Source organism: Poromitra crassiceps, assembly GCF_964638095.1.
Source record: "Poromitra crassiceps genome assembly, chromosome: 4".
Taxonomy (NCBI): domain Eukaryota; kingdom Metazoa; phylum Chordata; class Actinopteri; order Beryciformes; family Melamphaidae; genus Poromitra; species Poromitra crassiceps.
In genome coordinates, this window is record NC_139626.1 from 26816312 (window position 1) to 26834657 (window position 18346).

The following is an 18346-nucleotide window of genomic DNA, read 5'->3' on the forward strand; positions in this document are numbered from 1 at the left end:
AGTAACAACTATGGTAACTAATAGTCTGTTCTTAAGTAACTACCCATTAACTACTCATGAACTAGCAGAAAAAAATTAAGGAAGTAATCATTACTTACTGGTTCGTTAACATGGTAACTAATGGTCAGTTCTTAAGTAACTACCATTAAGGATCTTTAAGGAACTACCATTAAGGGTCATGAACTAGCGAAATAAAAAATAAAATATATATATATTTTTAAGGAAGTAATCATTACTTAATGGTTCGTTAACATGGTAACTAATGGTCAGTTACTAAGTAACTACCATTAAGGAACTACCTACTAACTATTCAGGAACTAATCATTAACTATTCATGAACTAATGGTTAGTTCCTGACTAGTTCCTCAATAACTACCCATTTTTTGTGTTACAGTATTGTAAAGTGTTACCTAAAACAATATAGGCCTGTACAATAGAAACAATTGGCAGTGCTGGGCCATAATTCAGTTGGGCTACTGTCGTTTGCCGTCTTTCAGTTGTATCATATCATGATGATATGACAATTGGCAGGTAGGCTAATTATAATATAATAATATGATAATTTGATTGCCGTGTGGTGATTCTCCTTCAACCACTCATGATAATTTGATTATTAATGTGCCTTTCCTTACCTGAACCATATTGTGATATACACTGGTATCTTGTGCTCAGAGATGGGCGAAACATCAAAACGTATTTTGATACAAATTACAAATAGCCTACTTGCTCAAAAAATGTATCGCAATACAAAAATACTGGTCTGAAAATTTTATTTGAAATACAAATACATATTTTGTATTTTGAAAATACCCTACATAAAAATACATTGTATAAAAACTGATAAAGAGCTGCAATGATTAGTCAATTCATCTACATTACCTAATACAGTATTACTTTAATTGCCTATTTTGATGATCTATTAATCATTTTGAGCCATTTCTTTAAGGAAAAATGTCCTAATTCTCTGATTCCAGCTTCTCAAATGTGAAATTTTCTCGTTCGTCTCTTTGATTTTGATTTTATTTTATTATGGATATCAAAATATAACATAATCCAAGGGTTAGCATGTGAAAGTGCAAACACTGATTTCCAACATGGTCCCTGTTGTTAAAAACAGGACATACAGTACACTTTACATATAGGCTAATGAACATTACAAGTCAATTAAGAGATAAAGAAAAACGATACAAGCACAACATTTCGGAGACAATTAAATACCAGGTCTGTACAGGGTCAGAGAGCGGGTATGTCATGCGGCAAAGGATCACGGGTCGGATTTGAACCTTGCCCGGCCACGGGAAGGACTAGGCTTTTATGATTTGCACTCTACCAGGTGACAGTGGGGTGCCCTGCTCAGATTATTTTAATCCCATACAAATGTATATTTGACATCTTTCATTTTGTCTTTGTAAACAGCATCAAAGCATTCTGCTTCTGCCACTGTTAATTGGTTTTTCCAGTCTCCAGCGATACCTGAAAAATAACAGGCAATAAGTACTAGTTAGTGTATTTGGCTGAACCATTAGATCACAGACAGTAGCCTGGGTAAACCCAGCCCCCAGTGACCTGCTCTCAGACAGACCCTGCTCACTAGTCACAAGGTCGCTAGTGACTGAGAGCAGGTCTGAGAGCAGGTCACGTGGAGGCTGGGTTTACCCAGGCTACACAGACAGCTCATCACAGTTGTCGACCACAGCCAATAACAAAGGAACCACAAACGTAGGTTATACTGAGACACACCTTTCCTGAGAAACTCCGACTTGCTCTGGTCCATTAAGTCTTTAGAGACCATAGAGTAGTTGGACATCTTGTTCTGCTTCATGTTCTTGAACACACATCGGTCTGCTATCTTCTCCACTGTCTCAGAGTTCAGAGGGATCTGCAGGAACTGGGCCATTCTGGCCACAGAGTCCTTCAAGTCCTGTAACAGAGTAACAGAGCACATCTCAGATTCTTACTAACACAGCACATCTCAGCTTCTCACAATAGCACTGATTTGGAATGTACCTCACCATAATCATTTCTTCATAGGAGATGTACATCGTGTGCTCTTTGTCTGGAGCATTCAACCAGCCTTTTACATGATCAAACCATGAACCAAACGTTACTAGAGGAGGGGAACACAAGCATTCCATTATGAGTGAATGAGGAACCCCCCCCCCCCCCCCCCTCACCAACAATTGGCACCACTGGCTGCCCGTGCATTTTAGAATTAATTTTAAAGTTCTTTTATTTGCTTTTAAAGCCCTAAACGGCCTCGCCCCCCCCTACCTCTCTGAGCTGCTGCACGTTCATGCACCTTCCCGCTCCCTCAGGTCAGCTGACCAGCTGCTCCTGGCAGTGCCTAAAACCAGGCGTAAACTCAGAGGGGATCGCGCTTTCTCTGCAGTGGCTCCGAAACTGTGGAATGCCCTACCGCTGCAGATTAGGCAGGCCTCCTCACTGTCCCACTTTAAAGGCCTCCTCAAAACGCACTTTTACTCCTTGGCCTTCGCTGCCATGTAGGATGCTGATTTTATGACCCATGAGTTGCTTTTATATTTTGTCTTTGTTTTTGTTTTGTTTTTTTATGCATTTTATTGACTTTGCTTTTATATATTTTACGCAATGTCTTTTATTATGTTTTATTCATTTTATTCATTTTATTCATTTTAGTATTTTTGATTCATTTTATTTCATTTTACTCATTTTATTCTTTTTATTCTTTTTATTCATTTTATCATTTTATTGATTTGATCTGATTTAATTGATTTATTGTTTTTAGCTGATTGCTCTTCAGTACCCTGTACAGCACTTTGGTCCTCCTCTGGTTGTTTTAAAGCGCTTTATAAATAAAGTTGGATTGGATTGGATTGGAATTAACTTGCAGTAAAGTGTGGCACAAAGCTAGATCTTGATTGCAGCTCTGTGACCCCAGCTGTCTGTAAAATACAATACAATTGAAGATTACTGAATAAGAACTGTACTTTTTCCATCAAGGAACTTGTGTAGGAACTCGTTCTGTGTGCCTGGGTTGAGCAGGTAGGAGGCCATTCCATAGTAGTGAAAGGAAGACGTAAACACATCTCTGGGGTTTCTCATGACGTAAATGACCTGACATGGAGAAATCACATCCATTATCATAAATTAGCAGACATCGTTCATGTTTCGGGTCAAATTGACCCCAGCAATTTTAAGCTACAATAATAGAAAGTGTTAAACAAGTTTACAGAACATCAGCAAGTAACACATTAGCAGTTAGTCAATAATGGGAGGGGGGGGGGGGCATCAAAAGTTAGTCACCAAAATAATCTTTCAAAGAGCTGTGACAGGACCTCATTGGCAGAAATTCTTCAGGTGAGATAAAACACTCGATGTTAACTGCACATGTTATTTTCAGGCCTAGAGCATGGGGATGTTTTTTAAAGATAAAAATAATTAATGGGAAAGTTCCCTCAGTTATCAGTCAGAAAGAGAAAGAAAATTTGTAAAACATTTATATTTTCTCTTGTTTCATGGCTGTGTACAGGACCTTGAAAACATATCATTATGTTCCACTTTATAAATGATCCAACCACACCTGTGACACTTTACAGTGCACAACAATAGTATTATGAAAGGAGCAAAAACACGTTTGGCTTGCTTCTTCCTCAGGTTGGCGGTTGGATAATTTCCTTAGGAACTATCTTATAGGCCGTCCTGCGACCAGCCAGCATCAGATTAGAAGTGGCTGTGTATGGACGCCTTATAATTTCCAATGTTACACTTTATGTTGACCAGTTTTCCTCATTTAGGAAAAGTCATCGAGTAACAAACTGCAGGGAAAAAACAATGTCATATTTTATATTTTTAGATACATTTTGTTGAATGTGTTAAATTGACACCAAACAGCAATTGCTGAGGAAAAGAGGACTCAGCAATTACATGTGCATATGTATGGGTTACATGTTATGCATGAATTTCTCTTCTTTACTGCCACTGTCTTTGCCGTACTTATGCATCACACAAAATATACAGCACATTATACCCTCGGCTTGGTTTTGAAGAAGGATGGTGGCATCATGCTATAGTGGCAGTGTGTTGCGAAAATGCGTGGAGATGGCCTCTGCTCCAGGTTAAGAGTGCCGGCCTGCACCTCCAGCCAGGGAACTCGTTCCCAGTTGGGAAGAGTCTCAACTGAGGCAGGATCTCCTCCACTCTGGATCAGTGGAACAATCTCCTGCATCCATGTAGTACCTGAAAGCAGGACACAAGACGTCAGATCTTCTTCAGTCTTATTCTGTGGTGTTTTATGCAGTTGGCATTCTTTATTGCATTACTGCCTCCTTCTGGATTCATCCATCCACTGTTTCCCTACAATTCTGCCTCTCCTTAATTATCACTGTAGGGAAGTTTATGTGCTTGCCTTGTGTGAAGTTGCCGGATCTTAGGTAAGGGCTCACGGGCAGTGATCGGTTAGAACCACAGAGATGTCTGTCAAGCTTTAATGAAATATCAGGCAGATAGGAGCAAGGCAGAAGCCACGTACAGAGCTTACAGATTGCAGAAAGGGGAATAGGACCAAGACAATACATATCATAACCTTTTTATACCCCCCCACATTCGATGTATGACATCGTTGGTGATGTCACAACGTCTGGGGAGGTATGACATCATCGGTGACCTCATAAAGTCACGTCTGCCATCACAGTCAGCCTAGACCGTCTGACATCGCTGATGACCTCACAGGTGAACTCTGACATCATCATCGATGATGTCACGGCGGTGTCATCATCATTACGTCGTTGGCGCCGTGGTTCGTGGGCGTCAATTGCCCCAAGAACAGGCCTGATGGTGGGCCATTATGGACCATTTTCTACAATCACTCAACCCTCTCAGATTGAAACTTGCCTCGGAACAACAATCTGTACAATTGTGACATCATCAGTTCTTCTTCTTCTTCTGTGGTGTTTTATGGCAAGTTGGCATCCTTTATGTTGCATTATCGCCTCCTTCTGGATTATTTGTGACACAGAGTCTCCTAGAAATCGAGCGTGTGTAGTGTACGATTATTATATTAAATTTGCCTCAAGAGTCTCCACCCTAGAAATCAGTGACATCACCAGAGTTTTGTGATTCATATCGTGACATCATCAGTGATGTCATCAGTGATGTCATAAATCCCACAGCATGTTCCGCCCAAGGCGCATCGTCCCCAGAGTAATTAAAATTGCCGCCGGCGTGGTTAGCAAATTGTGACATGATCAGTGACATGATCAGTGATGTCATAAATCCCACAACATGTTGCGCCCATAGCACATTGTCTCCAGAGTAATTAAAATTGGCGGGCGGTGTTAGCAAATTGTGACATCATCAGTGATTTGTGACACAATCGTGACATCATCAGTGACATCATCAGTGATGTCATAAATCCCACATGTTGCGTCCATGCCACATCATCTCTTCTTGTACAAAAAATACACGTCAATAGCCGACTGCTCCCTCACAGCTGTCTTCCATGTTTGTATTCACCGAGTGACTCCCGCCAGCGCGGGCAGAATTGTGATGAATATTGATCTAGACTAGAGTGATGTAAAAGTCGCATGAATTCTGATACATTTCACCTCCTTTCACACTGAGGTCACATTCCAAAAAATGTGACCTCAGTGACTGTTGGGGGGGGGGGGGGGGGGGGGGTTGCCTGCGGTGCCATTGGTGTTTTGTTTTGTATACAGTTGTTATGTCTGTGCAAATACCTGTATGGGCAAATAAACAAAATGTTTGTCTGAAAACCTTTCTTGTTTAGGTTTGTAATTTGTGTGCCCTGTATGCAACATGAATGTCCTTTGTCAGTCACATATGAGTGATGAGCTGCACTTCTTCTGCTTGTTTTTACAGATGGAAACATACATTTCATACGTGTGCTACAATTGTATTACCTGTGCTACAAAACTATCAACCTCTGTAGCACCAGAAAAACAGAGCATTGATTAACATCCATGCCAATTTATCCTATTTACCATTTTACAGACATTAAGTTTACATTTTGATCGATTAATTAGCCTACATTAAAATGACTAATCAAAAACAAATGTTTGACATGTGGAATGTTGATTTTCCATGAAAAAGAAAGAAAAACAAAGTTGTTTGTTTTGGCAGATAACAGTCTGGATCAGGCGGGTCAGATCATAAAGATTAAGAGAGACGCTGTCTAACTAACAACACAGGCTCAGCCAGGATCTAATGTTAGTTCATGTTTTGTGTTCTTCTAGAGACATTCAAAAGCTTTTTCCAAAATAAACAGATTTGCCAGTCCGTTAAATGTGCAGATCTACCGGTCTCTTGGGAAATACATTTCCCAGGAAAGGTCAGGTCTAGAGTTGCCTTCACTAAAAACAGATTTGGTATCCTTAGGTAAAGGAATAACTATGGCCACCTTCCACATCTTTGGAGATAGGCCTACTTTCAGACATCTATTAATAATAATATGACATACAGGAAATTATATAATACCAGCAGTCATTCTCAGTAATTTACTGTCCAGGTTGTCTATATACCTGCTAATGTATTATCAGGAAGAGAGTGGTGTAACCGGTCTCAACCTCTCTGACTTCAACCAGGTGAAAATCAAATACACAGCCTTGTCTTTCATGATGATATTCTTGATGAGGTCATTTAATTGAGTGTTGTTAGAAATATGCATACCCTGGCTTAATTGAGATACTAATATAAAAGTAATTAAGATGATTTGCAATAGCACATGGTTTAGTGAGAACCGTTTGATTAAACTAAAGGCATTTCGTTGGATCAGGCCGGACGAGTGAGGCAGGTGCACACCTCACTCCATGCTGGCGTGCAATGAAAGCCCGCGAGCAGGAACAAAGCGGTAGGCCGCTGCTAAGGCTATTTTCTGTGCATAGCATTTTTTATTGTCTGCGTGAATGTGTGTGACATTTATTTTCATGTATTTCAGAGCACCTGCTTCCCTGCTGGGTTAAAGGTAGCTGGTAGTCGATTAGGACAGTTACCATCGACGTACCAGGTATTTTAAAGTAGTCATGTAGTTTTAACATTTCATCATTATGTTTTAATATTTTGGTAATAAAGTGTTTTAAGATTGATGTTTGTTTCCCTGCAGAGCATCAGTGGTCCACTTGCTGCTCTTGCCGTGATACTTTTTGTGACTTTTTTCGTTTATTTGGTTTGTTATTTTGGGGATTATTCTCTGTCTAGTCCGCCCTGGCAAGTGTGTTGGTAGCAGGCAAAAAAGGATGGGCTTTGCCCTTAGGGCGGACTAGTTTTCTTTTTTTTCGTTTGTTTGTTTGTTTCTGGGTTTGTTTCATCCGCTTGATCCCCCACCATTTCCACTTCACCAAGTGAATCCCAGTGGGACTGTCAGGGCAGGCTTGAAGTGTGCTGTGCTTGTAAATGATTGCAGTGAATCAATTCACGTGTGTAACCTTTGAGTCACCCAGCGTGTCAGACTTGTTTATCTTTTATTGGTGTGTAGTGGAACTTGCTTAAGATTTATTCCTCTTATATTGGTGTGCAGTGGAAAGTACTGCCCTGTTGGTTACAACTTGGAAGTTCTATGAGGAAAAGAGGTCAACGTGGGCCTACATGTATCTGTCAAGCTGGACTTCTGTAATAAATAATTTACCGTTTAAACTTACATTTCTGATTCTCATTCTTATGCTAGGGAACATCTTGGGTGTAACAAGTAGGCGTACTTGCATCAGTGATAGTTGACCGAGAGCTAACTGATGCTTTTTTGGTGCTGTCTCTCTCAGGAGTTATTATGGATCCCACTGGAGTTGTGGGCCGGGATTGGCCTGGAGCGAGCCAATACGCCCCACATTTTTTGACAGCTCAGGCTAACGTTATTCCATTGCAGACATCTGCATCTGCATAGGCAAACTTGAGGAGATAATCGGTAACACTTTACAATAACGTACACAAAATGTATAGTTAATACTAGGGACCCAATGAAGAACTAATGAGGAATTATTAGTTAGTGATTAGTTAAAGTCAGTTAAAGTCAGTTGAGTATAAGCTACAACAAATAACAATATGATTAACCAAATTGTGTTTTTTGACACGTTGACGTTGTAACCGCATTTTAGCCGGTTGAAAAGAGGGTGAAATGAGGTCTTAGACGTTCAAACCCAATATCACCCAGATTTCAACTAAAAATCAACGTTGAACATTTTTTTGTGCTCGCTGGGTAGTAGTTAATTATTACTAGTTCATCATTAGTTGGTCAGTTCCTGAGTAGAGTAGTTAATAATCATTAGTTAGTTGGTGAGTATAGTAGTTAGGGGTGCTCCAAAAAATCGATTCTGAAAGGATTGCGATTCTTAATGCCACGATTCCTGGATCGATTCCAAACTCCCAAGAAAAAAAAAGAAAAAAAATTACAGTGCACCTGAACGCAACATGCAAGATACCGGCTGAATAAGTGTCCAAATGTTCATGTCATTTGTGTACTGTACTGCCACGGTGCCACCACCTCTTGCACTTAAGAACTCTGGTTAATGTATTCCCCCCAAAATCTATAAATCCTTCTCAAAGTCTACAGATCCCCCGCAGCCTATAAATCCATATTATCTGAAGAACATAAGGAGGGAATTCCCCCTTAGTTTGCAAAATGAATTTAGGCCTTGACTGTAATACAGAAGTTGAATTTGAAGTTCAGCATTAATACATTTGTCATTTTTTGTCTTATATTTACCTTTGTGTGTTATTGCAATATAAAACTACATAATTGAGAATCGATTCTAGATTCTGGAATCGAGAATCGTTGGAATCGAGAATCGTTGGAATCGAGAATCGTTGGAATCGAGAATCGATTCTGGAATCGGATCGTGACCCCAGGAATCGGAATCGGATCGGATCGTGGCTTAGCTGGATCGGAGCACCCCTAATAGTAGTTAATCATTACTTAATTATTACCTGTCCATTAGTTAGGCTACTCTTTTTGTGTACCCTATTGTAAAGTGGTGCATTATACTGAGTAGTTCATGAGTACGGAATCATTACTTAATTAATACCTGTCCTGTCCATTAGTTACTCTTTGTGTGTACCCTATTGTAAAGTTGTGCATCAAACTGTGTACTTCATCAGTACTGAATCATTACTTAATTATTACCTGTCCATGAGTTACTCTTTTTGTGTACCCTATTGTAGAGTGGTGCATTATATGAATACTGAATCATTACTTAATTATCAGATTGAGGCAAGATGAAAATACCTGGTGCGCTACTCAGAACAGTCTGCCTGTCAGGGGGCAGGGAGCCTGCCTGGCCAATCCTGCTGCTTGAATGCTGCGTCTGGCATGTACGTTTAGGAACCTTTGCCTTTCTGGTGACAGCTATTATTATTGTGGTCACTGAAAGCTTCAGGGACAGAGACGTCCTTGGAGCTTGTTGTGGTCACTGAAAGCTTCAGGGACAGAGACGTCCTTGGAGCTTGTTGTGGTCACTGAAAGCTTCAGGGACAGAGACGTCCTTGGAGCTTGTTGTGGTCACTGAAAGCTTCAGGGACAGAGACGTCCTTGGAGCTTGTTGTGGTCACTGAAAGCTTCAGGGACAGAGACGTCCTTGGAGCTTGTTGTGGTCACTGAAAGCTTCAGGGACAGAGACGTCCTTGGAGCTTGTTGTGGTCACTGAAGGCTTCAGGGACAGAGACTGCCTTGGAGCTTAGATCAGGAACCTTTGTGCAGATATGATCAATGTAGCTGAGATAACACCATCACTCCTACACTTATTCTAGTTGGAGGGGCAACAATGTGAGACAGATTACAAGCATAGAGAGTAACCTATTCTCATTAGTACATGAGTGTCCCAACCAATCCACATTCTAGAAAATAGTTAGATTTCACGATTTATGTCAGATGAGATACCCTATCAAACACCTCACACAACCCATTCAGATACAGAGCATCGGCACTAGGCACGGTTATACCCTTTAAAATATAAGGTGTAAAAGTTATGTACATAGAACTTGTAAGTTATTATGTATATGTGTAACCGAGGTGAATCAGCGTTGATTCCTCGTGAGTCCAGTGTGATAGTGAGTGGATTGGTTAAACTCACTCCCCAGTATAAAGGCATGTTAATCAGCTCTGGCAACTACCGGTAATTGCTTTCTTAAGTTTTATCCAATAATACATACTACAATAAATGTGTTTGTATGGCACACTGCTTACCTGACTTGGGGTAAGTCACAATTAAAATGTCATCTGGACGAAAAGAAAACTCCTCGTAGTATTTCATGTTCTGTGGAGAATGTAGTTTTGAGCTGAGATAGACGCCCTTGTACACAATGTATAAGTCTGCCTCTGCCATCATTCAAAGCAGCACAAAGTAAGCTGGTGTAGCTCAGAGTGACACAGGCAGTTGAACTGGTTTAGACTTTGTACAGTACTGTTTGTACTGATTTGCGAGTGACCTCTGCCCTCTTCCCTCCCCTCCTCTCTGACCCCTCCCTTTTCTGGCTCAAACAGCATTAGAGGAACACTATCACGGGGGTGAGAAATCATGAAACCAGCGGATCTCTTCCAAAAAGATATAAACCTGTAGACTTTTATTTTCACCTAGAGAAAAGGCACATTTTAGCTTCCCATTGGATAACTTTTATGTTTTCCTTTAATAAACCTCTAAGCTCTAGTAAGGACAGGAGGATATCTTCGCCTCCCCTCCCCGTACCCCGGGTAGGCAAACTACTGAGATAAGTGGCCCGCAGACCTTATCTTCCCTCCTGGCTGAGGGAGCTTTGACCTATCCCCACCATAAATGGGAGCTCGGGCTCTATGTGTCTGTCCCTCTGTGATTGTCCCACTGTGACATCATCCGTGATGTCATAAATCCCACTGTGACATCATCAGTCATGTCATAAATCCCACTGTGACATCATCAGTGATGTCATAAATCCCTGATCCCACTTCTTCATCGTGTCCGGCCATCTTCTATATCACGTCCTTCCAGTGATTGGCACAGGCGAGCGCGGCGCCGTTTGGTTCGGCCAGGTCATCTCCAGTACATTGTGGGGCTTGACAACATTTCATTATGTGTTCCATTGTTTGGAGTTCTCCACATGTGCAAGTATCGGATGATGTTAGTTTCCACTTCTTCATGGATGCCTTGCATCGTCCTTCACCAACTCGCAGGCGGTTCAAGGTTTTCCAGACAACCCAAGGTTGGTCGTGGCCGGTAGCGAGGCATTCGTCCGGAGTGATGCCTCTCTCCCTCCATTGGGTTGTCAGGCTGCCAAGGCTGCTCCATTTCTTCTGCCATCCAGTGGTCCTGGCGACAGTTGGTGTTTCGGAAAAAAATCGGTGGCGACCTAAGATCAGAATAGAATGATTCAATCAGTCTGCCCAGATAAAGTGTGCTGAATCCACTCATGATTGATTGATTTATCTATCAATGGGTCCATTTAGCTATTTCTAAAATGTTGGCCATTTGGAGCCAGATTTAGAGGAATATCTCATTTTAAATTAACATTAGGATTAGACCGTTGTGATGTCATCATTCAGTTTTAATCATCAATATTTTTGCTCCTTTTCTCATTAGGTAAATACTGTATATTTATTTAGAGATTTCGGTCAATTATTTGTGCTTTTATGGTTATTAGCTTAGTCACTCACTTTATAGATTCTAGACTGCCGCTACTTTTCTTGAAATAGCTAAATCTTAGTCTTTATGTTATTCACATAAAAAGACTATATCCACAATAACTGCATATTGACCTGGATACAGTACATAAAATGGATTTCAATGTTTTGCTACAGTAACTACAGTATAATCTGTGATAGTGGTGGTAAAAACTAACAGCTCATGCCATAACAGCTCTGGCTAACATTACAATGCTAACTTTAGCTGCATGGTAGGTACAAGTATAAGCCAACTAACTTGCTATGCAAACTATGCATAATAATAACTAACAGCATTTTATTTTCACATGTTTGAAAAGGGGATTGATGCTCTAATGACCGCCATGATTTCTTCCCCTCCCCTTTCCCCCCCAAAAAATCTGAGGGGGCAACTACAGTTTCAATGGGCATGGCGCTTCTGCAGAAGGCAAATAACAGTTGAAGTGAGGGAGAAATTAGTTGTGCTGAAAAACAACTAAAACTGAAATGAAAGAGTTTGTTAGAGGGTACACAAAGGAGAATACGGTCACAGAGGACTAAAGAGACGATTTACCATCTAAAGAAAAAGGAAATTTCACATTTGAGATGCTGGAATAAGAGAATTAGGAAATGTTTCCTTAAAGAAATGGTTCAAAATGATTAATAGATTATCAAAATAGGCAAATAATGTAATATTTGGCAATTAATCGATGAAATGACTAATCGTTGCAGCTCTTTATCAGTTTTTATAAAATGTATTTTTTTATGTATTTTCAAAATACAAAATATGTATTTGTATTTCACAAATATATATTATTATATAATATAATCATATTATATTATATATTAAATATATATTATAAATTTTTTGAGCAAGTATTTGTAATTTGTATCAAAATACTTTTTGGTGTATTTTCGCCCACCTTTGATCCTGTGGGGTGCCCCAGGGTTCGAGAATGGGTCCAATTCTGTTCGCTCTCTACATGCTTCCTCTTGGACTCATTATTAGTCAATTTAAAGGGATCTCTTACCATTATACGCGGACGACATTCAACTGTATTTTTCCTTTAATCCTGACAGTATTAATGGTTTTAATGTATTGCATGATTGTTTGTCTGCGATTAAGGACTGGATGGCCAGTAACTTTCTTCAGCTAAATGCTGAGAAAACAGAAGTACTGATTGTTGCTGCAGATAGCATTGCTGGTAAGGTGGCTAACTGTATTCGGTCCCTAAATCCAAATGTACGCTCTAACACGAGAAACCTTGGTGTTATCTTTAATCAGGCCGTGCTTTTTGACAAGCACATCAAGTCCCTATCCCGTACATGTTTTTTCCATCTTAGAAACATTGCAAAGCTCAGGTCTGTTGTATCTCTCTCTGAGCTGGAAATGATCATTCATGCTTTTGTTTCGTCGAGGCTGGATTATTGTAATTCTCTTTTTACGGGCCTCGCTAAATCTTCTCTGGACCGCCTCCAACTGATCCAAAATGCCGCGGCCAGGTTATTGACCAGGTCGAGTAGATATACTGTCACATTACTCCGGTCTTGGCCTCCTTAAACTGACTGCCAGTTACTCTCAGGATCCAGTTCACAGTTCTTCTGCTCACCTATAGAGCCCTGCATGGTCAAGCACCTGCATATCTGCGTGATCTGCTCCACTCTCACGTTCCCAGCAGCTGGTCTCTGACATCTGCTGACCAGAGCTTATTAGTTGTCCCCTGCACCAGGCTCAAAACCAAAGGTGACCGAGTCTTTGAGTCTGTAGCTCCTAGGTTGTGGAACGCTCTTCCTCACGACCTGAGAGCTGCGCCTTCTGTGGGCATTTTTAAACAGCAGCTAAAAACGCTTCTGTTTAGACAGGCGTTTGTCTAGCCTCTTTAGTTGTCTGTTCCTGTAGTCCTGTGTTCTTTGTATTTTACTGTTACCTTGATTGATTGATTGAGTACCGGGCGCTGTACGAGAAAGCGACCACTGCTCCTGGCCTGCCCCCCGGAGGAAAGGACAAAGCCAGGATGGGTTAAATGCAGAGGACAAATTTCACCGGCCACCGTCAGCATGTGTGTGTTTGTGGCCCTCCGTGCATGTGTTGATGTGTAACCGTGTGACAATAAAGACGGGCTTGTCCGTCTGAAATCGTGAAATCGTGTTCGTGTGGTTGTTTTGTATTCTAATCCTGTGAAGCACTTTGTGAGTTTTCTTTGAGAGAAGTGCTATATAAATAAAATTTACTTACTTACTTACTTTAACCTTTCATGATGATTCAACCGGCTAGTGCTCACTTCTCCACCTGACACAATACATTTCAATTATACAATTCAATCCGTGCTCTTCACGTAACATACGGTTATAAAATTGTGACTTCAGTACACACAGAATATATAGGAAAACTTTGTTCCAGTGCTCATATGTTATAATGTGCTTTATGTGCTCACATGTGTACTTATGTGAAATGTCATAGCATGCATATTGAAAAACTGTTGAATAGCATCCTACTGCTAGGATTCTCTTCTCCTCCGTCAGTCTTGCCTCCACTGCTGCAGCCGCTTTGAGCAAAAGTTCATCACCAGTTCAGCTCTCCCAACAACTGTCCTTGCTATTGACTACTCGAAGAAAAACACACATTGAAGATGTCTGAGCATCAGACAAGATCACAACCCTGGTGCCTAGGAGTGTGTGTGTGTGTGTGTGTGTGTGTGTGTGTGTGTGTGTGTGTGTGTGTGTGTGTGTGTGTGTGTGTGTGCGTGTGTGTGTCACTCTCCCTTCCCATGGGCAGAGTTAATGTGGGTGCAAGGGGGGCCAGCCCCCCCCCCCCCCCCCAGTAGTAAAAAAATAAAAAATAAAAATTGCTCACCATTGTAAATCTCCACCTCACTGTCTGGCTGAATATGATCATACAATTTATATCCACTTTGACAAGCATCAGAGGGCCTTGACAGGGCCTTGCTGCAGCCGCCCCCTCCCTCTGGAATGCCCTCCCCAGTCACATCTGACAGGCCAAAACTCATTGTCCTTCATACTCATTATGTCATCTTTCCAAAAAAAAACTCCAAACCCACCTTTTCACTGTTGCTTTTGACCTATAATCTTTTTCTTTTTTATTTTACGTGAGAATAAACCAGTGTCTGGTGTTACTCAGTGTCAGTAACACAGAGTCATTCTGAAGAAACTTCCAAGCCTTAATTACCTTTCAGGAATGACCAAGCTTTTGCCTGTGGTCATAGGGGTTCACAGACAGTAAGCATTTGAGTTTGGGTATGTCGTTTTCAGCCTTTTCTTCGGAAATAGGTAGATTTTTATTGAAGTAGGGTGGAGCAGCCGGAAGTTGCTTGAGGCGTGGTCTTGTTCCTGAACTTCAGTTATAATAAATCATAACTACATTTCATTTTCGTTCGTCTGGCCTCCAGCCCTATAGGAGGGTGTTTTCAGGAATCCGTGGTTGTCCGCCTCGAGCAGTAACGTCAACATTCGTCGAGTTTAAACAGCCATAAAGTGCAGTTATTACTCAATAACAACAATTATGTTGTTTTTGCCATTCTCTCTGGGGGATATGGATTTGACTAGATCCAACGCTGATTGGCTGAAGGAGTTGTCTGTCAAGGCAAGTACACCCGCCCAATGCAAACACTGGGTGAAAGCTGGACGCCAGACGGTCTGGTAGAATGAAATGAAATGTGAGTTCACGTGACCGGCTGGTTTACCAGGCTAGCATTTTCTGCCCATTTTTCATAATATCAAGCAATGTGGGAGAAACAGCAAGGTGTGTATCACTCTGTCTCTGAGATGTTTTACCAGCTGTGAAACATACGTGCCAGAAGGTGCCTGAGATGTTGAGTCAGCACTATTTGAATTGACGAAACACAAACACACTCGCATAACTTCTGCTAAATTTCACATTTTCCACATTTATTTTAATACATTTTCGTGTCACTATTCACAATTTTGAACGGATGAGCTGTAATTAGAATGAGGACCAAAAAAAACGTGATGGTGAAATCAGATGCAATACCCAAGCTGTGGGTAGGTGGTGCCAAGCTGCACAGTCATGCAGACATGGATTTATTTTGCTCTGGATTGACACCAATGGTATTTGAAACCCAGCCTTCAATGTGTACAGAACAATCAATCCCCCCCCCCCCCCCCCACACCGGAACACAGCATCAAATACTAATCAACAATTAAAACCATGCTAATATAAATCAAAAAAGCAAAGTATTACAGTGAGCAACTGAAACCTCGGTCTGTTTACACGAGTCAACAAGGACATCAGCTCATTTCATTATAGTGCATTTGTGTCTTCTCAAGATCCCCACCTTTTTTCAATGTTCAATAGGCCTTCATGGTGACCTTTAAGTGCACTTTGGGTCAATGACTTGACATCCTGGTTACACCTGGTTTTTAAATGCGACCGTTATCCAGATAACTTATCCGGATAGGAATCACATTGAAAAAACAGGTGTAAATGGGGTGTTGGTGAATACATTCAGCATTTGGTCTCTAAAGCCTGAGCCATCCAGTCAGTTCTGGCCACCAGTAACCTCAGTCTGTCACCTGAAGCCTGGATCAGTTCTTTACCACTGTGAGAGAAAGAACAACAAAACAAAGATCCAACAGATATCATGGGAGATATTACTCAATTTGATGTTGTGTTTCATGCAACCCGGTCTCACCAGATGGCGTAAAAAGACCACAGGTTTCCACTTTCAAAACATGTCTATGCAAAAGTCAAATTTTACATACAGTTGAAAGGCGTATCAACTACCGAGACAGGAGAGCGGTGTCCCCGCGAGCTGCATCTACAGTACTGTGAGCAACGCCTCAAGCTCCAGCCGCGTGTCGACTGCGAGCCAAACTGCGCCCGGCGGGGAAGACTAACTGCTGGCATACTTACTTTTCCGTGGCCGATACGGCTGTAGTTACTCAAAGGATGGTCTCGCTGGCCAGTCTCCTCTCCCTTCCGTCCGAGGAGTCTGGCGCTACAGGTCTCCATAACTGGGATAAACCCTCCCCTGCTCTACAGCTGCTCTCCCATTGGAGCAACTGTTTCGGTGGCAGCCGGATGTCCGCTCCCGGCTTATTACAAACTCTGTCATTGGCTCCGACCATGTCAATCAGAGCGGCTTCCGCTCCCTCCTCCCTGTGTGTCGCTGTAAATAATGCCCTGCCGCCTCAGTGAAAACAACAATGCTAACTAGCTAGCAAGCTAACGGCAGAAACCTACACGCTAGCTCGTTGCTACACGCTGAAAACGGTAAGTTGTATTGTTGGAAACTATTTTCCAAGGGCACTGCCGCTAAGCACCGCCCATCGCAATCCCACTATGGAGACCTGCGGCGCCAGACTCCTCGGACGGAAGGGAGAGAAGCTGGCCAGCGAGACTACTCAAAGGACCACCTGAGGTTGTCGCGCAGCGTATCCACTGCACGCAATTGGAATGTTTTGCAAATTAATAATTACACATAATTTGAAGGTGGAAAGTCACGTTATTTGTATGCAGATTGAGAATGGGCTTCATCGTGAAACACTTACTGTATTATTTATTTTCATGTAAACTGCAACAAGTCTCTCCATGTCAGGTAAGGTTTTGAAGTTTTGAGTTAAAATTCCTTACCCAAGGTAGTCCAGGCCAAGCACACTGATCCCATTAACAGCCAGGATCCTGTCTCCCGGTACCAGCTTCTCAGACCGGGCCGCAGGAGAGTCTGGGACCACGGCCCGAATGAAGATACCGTTCATCCTCAGTGGCATTTCCTGGAACATGGGTCGAAACATCAAACGCATATGGCGTCACACAATACAGTACAACACAGCTAGCTTTCACTCACCCCTTATTCCTATACTGTACGTACGGAACATCACTATTTTATGTTTATGGTGCCAAGTGACTGGCTTGAATTCTGGAGATCTTAATGAATGCTGGGTAACGCTTTAGAATACAGCCCGCAAATAAGCATGTAGTTATAGTATAACTACGGGGTACAAGGAGTGTAGTTATAGTATAACTATGGGGTACAAGGAGTGAATTTAGACTTTAACTAGAGGGTAACAAGATCTGTACTTATAGTATAACTACAGGGTACAAGGAGTGTAGTTACAGCATAGCTACGGGGTACAAGGAGTGAATTTAAACTTTAACTAGAGGGTAACAAGATATGTAGTTATAGTATAACTACGGGGTACAAGGAGTGTAGTTATAGTATAACTACGGGGTACAAGGAGTGTAGTTATAGTATAAATACGGGGTTTAAGGAGTGTAGTTATAGTATAACTACGGGGTACAAGGAGTGTAGTTATAGTATAACTACGGGGTTTAACGAGTGTAGTTATAGTATAACTACGGGGTTTAACGAGTGTAGTTATAGTATAACTACGGGGTTTAACGAGTATAGTTATAGTATAACTACGGGGTTTAAGGAGTGTAGTTATAGTATAACTATGGGGTTTAAGGAGTGTAGTTATAGTATAACTACGGGGTACAAGGAGTGTAGTTATAGTATAACTACGGGGTACAAGGAGTGAATTTAGACTACACAGAGACAGACAGGCACACACATGCACACACACAAACACACACACAAGAGACAGACACACCACACCTCCGAAGAGCGAGAGAGGAGTATTTGAGCACCATATCGACCATATCGATTGGATAGTTTGAGGTCGGCGCCAAGTTTGATCCAAGTTCCAAGTTTACATTTTCTGTGAAACGGAAGGTCGGATCACGATGTCTATTAAAGTCGAGCTGAACCCAAAAAT

General features: G+C 41.5%; 2 protein-coding genes across 2 annotated transcripts in view; both read right to left on the reverse strand.

Moving 5' to 3' along the window:
- Positions 1-1363: 1363 nt before the first annotated feature.
- On the reverse strand, positions 1364-10304 carry LOC310775303 (sulfotransferase 2B1-like; the record flags this gene model as incomplete). Its single annotated transcript, XM_083635445.1, has 6 exons — positions 1364-1473; positions 1741-1921; positions 2013-2107; positions 2967-3093; positions 4007-4215; positions 10166-10304. 6 exons carry the CDS (start codon positions 10302-10304, stop codon positions 1364-1366), a joined length of 861 nt encoding a protein of 286 aa, XP_083491571.1.
- A 5529-nt stretch (positions 10305-15833) lies between these two features.
- The window catches only part of LOC310775711 (ras-associating and dilute domain-containing protein-like), a gene marked incomplete at its 5' end in the record, with an annotated part of 47377 nt that continues 44864 nt past the window's right edge, over positions 15834-18346 (reverse strand). The window contains 2 exons of the mRNA XM_083635855.1: positions 15834-16167; positions 17202-17341. Of these exons, the coding sequence (XP_083491981.1) occupies positions 16074-16167; positions 17202-17341 (234 nt within the window). The 3' untranslated portion in view covers positions 15834-16073. The remainder of the gene's footprint in view (positions 16168-17201; positions 17342-18346) is intronic.